Raw genomic sequence first — 12,070 nt, 5'->3', positions numbered from 1 at the left:
CGCTGCATTACTGCAATACTAAACCGTGATTTTGTTTGTTTGTGTCTCATGACAATGACGTACGAGCGTGCGGCTTCAGTGGCAGCAACAGACGTGTGCAGATCAACAATGGAGTGATGGAGAGAGTGTGACCATGCAGCCTTTAAAGCGTGGAAGTACTCACATTACTTTGAGTTTGATTCTGTAAAAAGTGACAGAAACATTAGTGTCCGCTGTGCACTCTGTGTGGGAAGAAAACTTCTTTCTAAATTTGAGCGAGCACCGAGCACGCTGCCACGGGAATGTGACGTTCACAGAGAAAGCCCCGGATCCCCCCACTGACATGACTGCTGTGGGCAAACCTCCACCCGCCCCACTCCTGCTGAACAATAGATTTAAGAGCGACAGGACTCAGTGCTGCTGAATCTGCTGTGTTTTACATGCATCTATTTCAAAGAGTGAGTGTAAACACAAAACATGATTTTATTTTATATGCTGGAATATGCAGAATAGGTATAAATGTTAAACATATTTCTTCAAGTCAATATAATTTAATGTTGTGCATAAAATTAAAAAGATTAAAACAAATAAAACAAGTTTTAAAAAGAGACTTTTTCATTTGATTCCATTGTATATGATGGATTATGCAGAAAAATAGAATTGGGCTGAAAGGTCTGTTGCTTTATTACATATTCAGGTTTGTATCATGTTTTTAAAAAGTAACTAAGTAATAAAGTAACTAATTACTTTTGAAAATAAGTAATCAGCAAAGTAAAGGGATTACTTTCTTGGAGAAGTAATCAGTAAATAGTAACTAATTTCTATTTTCAAGTAACTTGACCAACACTGCCTGTGACTGACCTGTGTTCGACTCTCGGCTGAAGCAGAAGTAAAACTTTGTTTTGGTAACCACGGCTGTGTTACATACACAACACATATTCAGGTATTTATTCAGAAAAAGTTTTATTTGTATCGTTGTTCAAACTCCTGAAGTAACAAATGAGTTTTGCTGCTTTGACTCTGAGCTCTCACATTTACTATGAATGATTTTCACACTTTGAGGTCTCAGGTGTTTCTGTGATTCAGTGCAGACCAATCAAAATGCTATCAGAGCAGGGGCACGGCTAGGCTGGCGTGGAAACCAAAGCCATTTACACATATGTAGGTGTTACATTCTCTAATATGCATCATATATGTACTGTATAGCCTGTTTAATAAATATGTTTGCAGCCCAATAAGTATAAAATCCAGAAAGCTACAAAACATGGTTCAGCTACAAACACAAGTCTAACTTCAGTTTCACTCTTTTTATTACAAATAATCAAGTTAATTTTACACAAAATGTCAGAAATGTGCACGTCATGAAACATTTTTCACCAAAAATTTAAACCTAATTTTTCAGGATTCGTTGGGTTAACCCGCTGGGCTCCAGGATACAACAGCTCATTTTTAACTATGTTTGATTTTATATTTATTACTATTCATTTTTTCTCGCCTTATTTTATTTCCTTTTTCTTTTCAGCACAAGGTCTGAATTCACAGTTAGTTTTTCATTGGCATGCTGTATTAATACAACTCATCTGAAATCACACAAGAACATAAAAACCAAGTAGGAAAAAGTTCATTTTATTTTAAAAACTCGTGCAAAAATTTGATAAACAATAAAGTTATACACAACTTTTGACCTAAAAATGCAGCCAATGCATCTGGTGATTTTTGTATAACCTTTTAAGAATACTACTAAAACTAAAATTAAAGAACAATCAGGTGACACAATAAGATGCCCCACAGTGCAAAAAATAGTTTGTCCACCACAAGACAGAGGAGAACCCCACAGGGATAAACCTGCAGGTCTAACAACAGGAAGTGGATCACTCGTCCTGGAGCCAGCGTTTACACTGCAGTCTGCCTTTGTGACGTTCATTAGTGCCCTCACTGACACACAAAACAAAACAAATGACTACACAACACACTAACTACACACTCCAAACACGAGAAACGTCACAAATCTCTCACAACTTAAGACTCGCTGTCCATATCCCTCTCTCTCTCTCACCACCGTTGCTCCAACACTTCCCCCTCCTCCTAAATGAACCAATCCCACGTGTTGCCATATTTTTATTTTTATTTTTTTGGTACATTGGTGGCTTTTTTTTCCTTTTATTTTTTGTGCTGTCCTTAGAAAACGCATTTTTATGATTAAAAAAAAAGCATCGTGTATATAATTTTTTTAATCATAACTCTGGTTTTAGTAGCCTGTCAATAAAATTTACAAATATATAGTTTGGAGTCTGAACTTTCAACACAAGCTGAAACAGCGACTCAGCGTGGCTGCAGCTTGTAGCTATATCGGCTTAAATCAGTCATGTGATTTGGAGGCGCAGCACACACAGGGTTAATAGCGCTCACCTTCATCATCACACCACCTGTTTGAAATCTGAAATGCCCATGGTGTTGCTCAAAATGTGCTCCGGCACAGATGTGGGCGGGGGTGACACTATACAATATAATATGTGTTACAATTTATATTTAGTGTGAACTTGTAGCTAGGCTTAAAGTGTTAATGCTAACTTATTTTAATAAACAACATTATCACATGCAAAGCCAAGGAGGCAGTAGGGGTGGCAAGAGATTATTTTAGGGTGCTACCTCATGCCACCCCGTAGATCCGCCCCTGTTTCAGAGGCTTTTAGTGGCAGATGGATGGAGTGCATCCACACAGGTGGTGCTGGCAGCGTGAATGGATGAATTCATTACCGAAGGCACAGCTTCCGTTTTTAGCCTGACAGGAAGTGTTCGTCAGATTTAGGATGACACACAGGAGCCCGCAGGGGGCGGTAACGGGTTACGGGAAAAGAAGAAGAAGAACTGGAGGTGGAACTACACGGAGAAGATCGACAGTTCCAGTCGGACACAGATTCGGTGACGCCACAGCAAAACGAACCGCGCGGAGGCTAACAGCTAGCAGTGCCAGACCCGCAGTGCCAGCCCGGTTCGACACCAGGGAGCATGCACGCGGACTTCCGGGCTCCCCGGCGCCGCCTCCGGGTCACGGAGGAGCTCGAGGCTCCGCTGCCGCTCAGCCCGCGCGAGAGGAGTCACTTCCGGGCGGAGCTCCTCAATGAGCACGTGCTGGTCTGTGATCCGGAACACAGCCAGAAGATCCACGACCAGGTCTGACCACACCCACCTCACCCGAGCCCCTCCCATCTTCTACAGAGCTAACAGCCGCGCGTGAGAATCAGAACAGCCTTTTTTTTCTTTTTCTTTTTTTTAACTTTATTAGTAGAATTACACGGGCACAGACGGTCACGGGGTTCGTGTAGCGGCCGTTAGACACAGACTGGGGCTGAAACAACATATCAAACAAGCAGCTTTATGGGAATGTTGTAACATATTGCCTGGTTTGCATTAGAAAATTTGGATTGAGATTTAGCCAGTAAGATTAGTAAATTAATCAAATAAACTTCGTTTGCTTTATTTCCAGGGTCAAAAAAGCCAAACATTATTTTTCCATAACAGAGAGAGCGGTCAGAATAGATCAACGAAACAACAAAGGCACAGAAATCCCACCAGGAAAGATAAAGTAGATAAACAGGACAAAGACACGTGAGCAATCTCTTCATTCTGACAGGAAACAAAATGAACAGTTAACATCAGTCTTTTTTTATATCGTACAAGAAAAGTTCTGGTGGGGTCAAAACGATGAATGATTTTCAAAGATATTTTCTTTACTTTGTTGGTTAACTGGAGTTTCGATGATAAGGTCCAAATTTTCTTCCACTCCAGGTCCCAGTATAATTAGTTATTCCAGTGAGCACTGGCCACTGGGACACAAGTTCTGTCTTTCTGAAACAGAGTTGGTTTGTCACGGGTGTTTTTCTTCTTTAGATAGGGGAAACAGCAGGATCCAGTGGTAGAGGGTCAGATCACTAACAACAGAGTTTCACCAAGTCGCCGGTCCTGGTGTCGAGCGCACAATTTGACGTCACATCTTGTGTTAGCCGTTAGGGTTAGAATCCTGCAGTAAAACCCCATTGCTCACTTTGATAACTACCCTGACGCTCACACTGTCCTCCAATCATAAAGCCGTTAGGACGTCAGTGTTCAACATTCAGACAAGAGGAAGAAGGAAATAAACAGGAGAGTCCTGCCGCAGCGTCCTGCACTTTAATGCTGGATTTAAATACTAGTGTCCATAAAGGTGCCACGACCTCCTTACACTCACCTGTACTTATATCCACGGCTACAGATGGCTGCCAGCACGGCGCTGGCACCCTTACTGATCTGGATTATTGATAATCTAATTGGACTCTACATCCCAGGGTGCCAGTGTGACAGTATAAAGAAGGCGGAGCTTCAGGTAAAGCTGCAGTCTTTCAGACGGCCTCCAGGGGGCGACAGCTGTCAAACCGGTGCTCTGACCTCACTGAGCAATTTGCTGATACACTTATGACTAAATCAGAATCCTTTATTAATAAGAGTAAGAAGAGTAACAGACTGAACTAAATTAAATATATAAATTAAATACAATATATTACAAAGTTACAAAAAATATGAAATAGCACTATATAAACAAATAGCTCAATGATAAATGTCCAGATTATTACAGAGATTAAATATACATGATAGACATTTTTCACTCTAACCTGTAAAACTTTGTCGTTTTCACTGTGGAGGACGTACAAACGCTGTAACTACTCCACCGTGTGCTGTATATTAGGCTGTGTCCCAATTAAGAGACCGCACGCTTGAAGTACGCGCACTACACGTACTACGTACGGTGCGTAATATAAGTACAAGAAGTGCGGAAGTGAGAGGCTTGTGAAATGGGACGGTCTAGCCTTCGTAGCGCTGTTCAGGTTGCCTAGCAACCATGATACTAACCGCGAGAAACGTTACATACAGCTTTGTGTGACATAAATGAAGGAGAAAAAATGTTTTGTTGGTCAATCATTTTTGTCATGACATCACTTTGATTAGTTGAGTATCTGAGGCTGAGACCACAGGACTGTGAAACATGATTGTTGGGCTTCATTTCTGTACTGAACAGTCATTTCAAGATTAGTTAGTAAATAACAATTAGCTAATGTTGTTCATGAGACTAAAATCATCTCACTGTGGTAATGTAAATATAATATGGCCAATATTATATGTATTGTCAGATTATTATGATATGTATATATATATATATATATATATATATATATATATATATATATATATATACATATATATATATATATATATATATACATATATTATTTTTTTAATATATTTTTTTACAGGATATATTACAGCAGTGAGCTTGAACTCTGGGTCAAAGATTCAAGTTGCTGTTATTTATATTACCTATTCCTTAAATCTTCACTCAAAGACAAGTATCTCTGACAGTGTATATACAGATGTATTATATATAAGAGACAAACATTGTTCGTTTAATATGTTGACATTACTAAATTTAGCTCAGTGCTTACATATATGTGGAAAAACAAAATGTACGAGCTGTGATAACTGTGTCTGATAAAATGAAGAGTAGACTGATATATTAAATATTCCTTTATTGGGTGAGAAAATCAGACCATGTCATAACTGCTTTAAGTCATACAGAATAGATATCAGAGCCTTAAACAGGCTGACTTCTGCTAAATGGGTCAAACTGGGCAGAAAGTCTACAAACACATAACATCCTTATAGAATATGATGTAACACTATAGATCAACTTAGCTCAGAATATATAAAGCATATAAACAATTACAGCAATATGACGCAACAAACACAGCAGTGCTACTAATCCAAAATACTCAAAGCTTCATAGAACTGAAACAAACATTTATTTTTAGCTCCATTCTGCTGCTGATACATACTTTAGGTTTCTGAATATTAAACTTGTTGCTGCCTTTCATAGTGTGTAACTTGAAGGCCCTGAGTACTTTCTCCCACACTGAAAACACTGGAATGATAACATTATTTGAACATTACCTAATAAGACTGATTCAGGACAGACAATTAGTTATGTTAAACTTTCCTAGCAGTCCTTCACAAACAGGGAACAGTCTGTCTATTCTCTCCATCTGTCAGCTGCTGCTGGCTCTTCCTCCTCCTCTTCCTCACACACTCCTGAGTTTGTCCTGGTGGATCATCAGGGGTGCAAAGCCTCACAGATGATGTGCAGCAGTGGGTCCCTCAGTCTGTCCTCACTCTGGACACTTGCAGTTGTCACACATGGAAATCAAATGTGTGATAAGCTGCAGGATTCAAACACAAGTGTAACTTATAAATACATGTTCATACTTTTATTCCACAATCAGAGAGAAAGAAACAGAGAGAGAGTGCAGGACAGACAGACAGGTGACAGTCTCAGGTGTATACACTGCTACAAAACAGCACAAGAGAAGGAGGATTTAGTGTTTGTGTTATTACGAGTGCTAAACAAGAAGAGTTCCCAGATGGTCCAGTGGGCACATGTGTGACTCCTGTGATTAAAGCATCTTTCTTTCAGCTTAACGAGTGAACCGTCAGCTCGTTCAAACACACGTTAAAGTCCGTTTGGCTCGACACCACCGAACAGAGGCAGCAATATAACATAGCTAACATTAACAGTGCAGTGAATCCTGCTTGTGCCGTCATATTCAGGACTGCAAACCGAGCAGCATCACTGACTTTCAGCTTGTTGTGTTTGTGGATATATGACTGACTTTAATTATCCATAAAATCATCACATTCTCTGTAAGATTAAGGTCGACTATATATATATTTTAAAGTAAAGGCTTTAAAACCAAGTTAACACTGAAAGTACAAACATCACTAATGTCACATAACTTTGCCGACATGTGGCCAACAGTAATGTTTTAATGTTCTTAAACATTCGCACATAAATAAGTGACATCATATTCAGTACTTACTTTTGACAGTTCACTCTTCGTCCGCTCCCTTCTGCCGTATTTTGCGGCAAAATTATCCACACCCACCGCCGCGCTATGGATTGTGGGATATATGGGACCACGAAGCGTGCACCGGACCACGCTTGATATTTGGGGAAATCGACGGTGCATTTGGAGTATGCATTTGAAGTACACTTCGAATTGGGACAGCCGTCGTCGCGTGGCGGTGACATAATCGCACTCAAAATGCGTAATTCAAGCGTGCGGTCTCTTAATTGGGACACAGCCTTAGATGGAGTTGTACAGAGATGGCCACAGGCAGGAATGACTTCCTGTGTCATTCAGTGGTGCATTATGGGTAATCTCAGTCTCCCACTGAGCGTGTTCCTGTGACTGGCCAGCACGTCATGGAGTGGGTGGGAGGTATTATCCAACATTGTCTTTATCTTGGACAACATCCGCCTCTCCAACACCACCCTAAGGGAGTCCAGCTCCATCCCCACAGCATTACTGGCCTTGTGATCAGTTTATTCAGTCTGTTGGCATCTGCGACCCTCAACCTGCTGTCCCAGCATGCAACAGCACAGAGTATACCACTGACCACAAGAGACTCATAGAAAATCCTGAGCACAGGACCTCAGAGACGCTGGCCCTTCCTGTAGATCAGAGAGGTGTTTATAACCCAGTCCAGTTTACTATCAGTGTGTACTCTGAGGGATTTATAGTCCTCCACATCGACCCCCTGCACTGAAACAGGGGTCAGGTTTTAGAGATGACAATCATTCATGTGTGCTCACAGCTCAGCCAATCAAATCGGAAAGAGGCTTAGTCCCGCCCACTGCTCTGCCTGTATCCACCTTAGTGCAGCCAAGTGCTGACAGCTGAACACCTGTACTTGTTTCAGGGTTACTTTGGTAAAGGCGTTCTGTCCAGATCCAGACCGGAGCACGGCATCTCCGACCAATGGGAGCGTGAGTTTACACCTGCACAATGACATAATCTCCGGCCTCCTCCAATTAGGGTTGCTGTCTGGAGTCAGCTGGTCTCTGTTTCTGTTACAGAACACGACGGCGTGTTTCTCCCTGTGGTCTCACAGGCCAGGTTAGGTCCTGTCTATATTCTTAATCACACCACTTCCTGTTGTCGTTTTGCTCACACAGTGATGTCACCTTTTACCTCACAGGTATGAGGAGCTGCTCAAGTTGGCGGGGTCAGCTCTGTCTGCTCAGGGATGGGATGAAGAGGCTGTTCATCAAGCCTTGCTCAGGCTTTCTCAGCCAATACAAATGGACGATGTGAGGAACCAGATGGGAGGGGGGGAGGAGGCAGAGGAGAACGGTGAAAGGGGGGAGAAGAACCTGGAACAAGAAGGAGGAGTCAGCCCCCAGAAGAAGAGGTCAAGACGGGGGTCAGAGGTCGAAACGGAGGCCAAGAGAAGTTGCAGGTAGTGTTTTATTTCACTGCACCCAGGGTCCATTTAAAAATCAGTCAATTTTAGATTCTTCTTCATTTACCTGAAAAACATGAGGGGACAAATAAAACCTAAAACTCTGTCACTGTGTTGTTGCTTCTTCGGCTGAATTTGGCCTGATTATCACCAGTAATTTCACTCTAAACATCTGTGTAGGCTCACGGCTCAGACGATGGCATTCAGGGCAAAGTTCATAAATGGGTCTGTGTGGTTTCTCCTCGTGTTATGGCTCTCAGCCTGGTCAGGTGGTCCAGGTTTATGCAAATGATGCAGTTCAGTTTGTGTGAACCAGTTCTCTGTGAACACCTCCAGCTCAGACCAGGACTCCGACTCCAGCTCAGACTGTAGTCCTGACTCGGATCCTGATCCTGCTCCTCTGGTTCCTGGTCCCGGTTTCCTCTTGGTGGTCTCTGACAGTGAGGTGGGTCTTCATGGTGGAGGCTGAGCAGATGTGCTGAGAAAAAAAGTCCTCGTTTCATGTTCTAATGATCACAGGAAGCTGGTGTTAACATCTGATCACTGTGTGTGTACGCGCAGGCTGGAGGCGGGGTCAGGGAGGTGAGGCGGACCCCGTTCTTTCTCTCAGAGTACCTGCAGCTCAGTCTGGAGGAGGTAATGCACCGTTTTCCTCATGTGGTCATCTTTGACATGTGTGTGGGTGGGGGGGGGGGATTTCCAGCTGAGCAAAAATGGTTTTTCTTCTTGTTTTTATATCATGCTAACATAGCTGTGTCGCTAGCCACCACGTAGCACATCATTATATACCAGCTGGCCCAACTTCAGTAACCCTACAAACGTCACTGCTGTTTAGTTTTCTGTCTTCATTTATGTTGGAAGTGATAGCAGAGCTGTACGTTTAAATCTCTCAGTCAGAACATGCTATATCATGTTTAGGTGGAACTAGTGAGCTAACTTCCTGCTAACTTCAAAATCTGTTAAACTTCATAAATCCTGTTTTCATGGATGCCTGGATGTTAAACTTCATTGTTACACCTGGTAGAGCAGCAACGCTGATCATTTTATTACAGATGAAAGAATTTAGACACCCCCACGATGACATCATCCACACCCACAGGTAGATAATGGTGATGTTGTCTGGAGGTCATGTGGTTTCAGACTTTCAGCTGCACTGAGCAGGTTTCACAGTTACTTCCAGGAGTGTCACACACACAGCAGGTCCTACATTACCAACGATCCTCAGTTCAGTCAGGTTTGACAGCGGTGAGCTCCTGCTCCGACCGGAACAAGCTGTGATGTCATTGAGGTGTTCAGAGCTGCAGGTGGGGTCACAACAGGTTCAGGTTCCTTGTCTGTGTCGCCCTCAGGCCTTCTTCCTGGTCTACAGTCTGGGCTGCCTGTCCGTCTACCTGCAGCAGGTAACTGTCTCTCTCTCCGCCTCATGTTTTTCACTTAAAGCTCCTCCCACTCTGACCTCATTGCTCTACTACCCTCTGATTGGTCAGAAGCCCCTGTCCATCGTGCAGCTATGGAGGACGTTTCGGTCCCTGCGTCCTGATTTCGTCAGCTCCTATGCAGCCTATCATCACTTCCGCAGTAAGGGGTGGGTCCCTAAAGGAGGGGGCGGAACCAAGTATGGCGTAGACCTCAGTAAGACAAACACACAAACACTTGGGCGGGGGTTGCTATAAGTCAGTCACGTGAATAAACCCCAGAGGTGGAGCCTAAACTCATGGGCGGAGTCTAAAGTATGACTGGGCGGGTGTGATATCTGATCATGCTGTGTTTGTTTTCAGTGTTGTACAGGAAAGGACCACCTTTCTACCACGCCAGGTAGCACACACACACACTCACACACAGAGTGGTGATTCTGTGGAGGGCGTGTCTTTGGGAAGCGTCTTTGCTTACAAAGCATTTCAGATATTTTCTGTTTACAACTTGTGACCTTTGACCTCTGTGATTATTCTAAGGGTCCATACCTTTGTCTCCATCCTCTTCCCGTAGCTACTCGGTGGTAATTGAACGGGCTGACGATGCATTCAGGGCCTCGCCTTTGCGCCCGTTTTCGTGGCGTTCTCTGGCAGCTCTCAGCAGGATTACCGCCAACGTGTCGAAGGTACACGCCATCAGAGCGATCCCGTGTGGACCAAACTCTTTGCTCTTGGTTTCCACTGAGAACCGCCTGTGTATGTCTTACAGGAGCTGATGCTGTGCTACGTCATCTATCCAGCCGACCTATCAGAGGCTGAGTTGGACTCACCTGTGTGTCTGAGCAGGCTGAAGGTCCAGGTAAGAAACCAGAACGAAAACTATCGATAATACTCTGACTTTGACCTTGAAACTTTCTGATATTGCAAAGTGGGGATAACCTTATGTTGTCATCTCAGGCACAGAGCTCCGCCCACCTGCTGTTCAGACCTGTGAATTGTGAGGGGCAGCAAATCATAAGAAAGCTGCCATAAGGGAGGGGGGGGCTAAAACAGCTCCCAACAGCTAAAACAGGATCAGATAAAGGAGGATTATTATGATCTGTGACTCATGCAGAGATGATGGCTTCTGCACGCAGCAGCAGGGGGCGCGTTTCGTTTGGGACATTTTTTCATGACGTGACTCTAAAGGCATCGAACTGGGATCTTTCACACTTTAGGCAAACGCGTGAACCCCTCATGGAGCTCCTCTAAGCAGGATAACATGGAGCTGGAATGACCGTGCCTTATTTTAGACTAGGAGATGTCAAAATGTTCAAACTTCTTGTCGTGTCTTGATGTTCAATCATGCAGGTGAGGAAATCCCAAAATGTTGATTCTGCTCACCTTGACGTAGTCAGTGGGAGAACCGTCATCATCATCATCATCATGTAGGAGGAGCGTCAGGGGTCAGTAAAGCTCCCGTTTCTGCAACAGCGACGTAGCGACCTGTTATCAGGAATGTTAACTAGGAGCAATTACCCATTAGCCATGTTAGCCATCTGCAAATAACGAGTGAGACCGGAGCAGAGCAGCCAATCAGCCGAGCAGAGCGGAGGAGGACTCATGGGACTCAATGAATAGAAGCTCTGCCTCAATGACCGAGCTGCTAGCAATGGGGGCGGGGTTCAGGGTACCAAGCTCCTATTGATGGGGGGAGGGTTCAAGGTAACGATGGGGGGTTAGGGTTGCCTGCTGGGGAAACACTTTGGTGATGTAGTTGTGTCTCCACAGGAAGTGATCGTCAGCAGGTGGGTTTCCTCCAGAGAGCGAGCGGAGCAGGATGACATCTAATTGGCTGGCGTGAGAAGCTTATGAGGTCATGAAATGGTGATGTCACATAACAAGTCATGAGGCGTCAAATAGAATCTGTGTTTTCCGTTAAAAGACTTTAATGACTGAAGAAAGAAGAAATGTAAGCCCTCTGCCGGCCTCTCACCCTCACATGGTGATCAGCTGACAGGTGTTGAGGAACAGTCATTCACTGACCTTTGACCCCAGGCCTTCAGGTACATGATTGGACCTGAATGCCTGTGTTTGTATGAAGTTCACAAGTTTTTACCTGCTTTGGTGAAATGCTGCCATACCTGTGTGTTGCAGGTGACTTTTCTGTTTCTAATAAAGGTGAGCACACCTGAATCTGCCTGTTTGTTGTGACTTATGTATCACTGCACCAAAGCACACATCATTTCCATGCAGCGATGGTTTGTTTTAAGGGTTTTATGTTCTGACCGTGCAGATCAGAGGAGGTAGAACCTCTTTGAGAACTCACGTGAGAACAGGTGTGACTGAGTGACTTTAAGTCTTCATCA

General features: G+C 43.7%; 1 protein-coding gene across 4 annotated transcripts; it reads left to right on the top strand.

The window, feature by feature from the left end:
* The first annotated feature begins 2,772 nt into the window (after positions 1 to 2,772).
* tsen2 (TSEN2 tRNA splicing endonuclease subunit) lies at positions 2,773 to 11,897 on the top strand. 4 transcript variants are annotated; one of them, XM_005462559.4, is made up of 13 exons: positions 2,790 to 3,153; positions 7,768 to 7,834; positions 7,925 to 7,964; positions 8,047 to 8,307; positions 8,647 to 8,755; positions 8,872 to 8,946; positions 9,660 to 9,710; positions 9,798 to 9,942; positions 10,089 to 10,125; positions 10,297 to 10,408; positions 10,492 to 10,581; positions 11,073 to 11,167; positions 11,493 to 11,897. In XM_005462559.4, the coding sequence occupies exons 1-12, from the start codon at positions 2,989 to 2,991 to the stop codon at positions 11,151 to 11,153; spliced, it is 1,233 nt and encodes a 410-aa protein (XP_005462616.1). In that variant the 5' UTR covers positions 2,790 to 2,988; the 3' UTR covers positions 11,154 to 11,167; positions 11,493 to 11,897. The 4 variants fall into 4 exon arrangements, with proteins under 4 accessions (XP_025762823.1, XP_005462616.1, XP_025762822.1 ...); XM_025907037.1 differs by having other exon boundaries at positions 11,073 to 11,897; XM_005462560.3 differs by lacking the exon at positions 11,073 to 11,167 and having other exon boundaries at positions 2,799 to 3,153.
* Positions 11,898 to 12,070: the final 173 nt, after the last annotated feature.

This window comes from Oreochromis niloticus, linkage group LG5, assembly GCF_001858045.2.
Source record: "Oreochromis niloticus isolate F11D_XX linkage group LG5, O_niloticus_UMD_NMBU, whole genome shotgun sequence".
Classification (NCBI taxonomy): domain Eukaryota; kingdom Metazoa; phylum Chordata; class Actinopteri; order Cichliformes; family Cichlidae; genus Oreochromis; species Oreochromis niloticus.
This window is presented reverse-complemented; position numbering and strand designations above follow the sequence as displayed.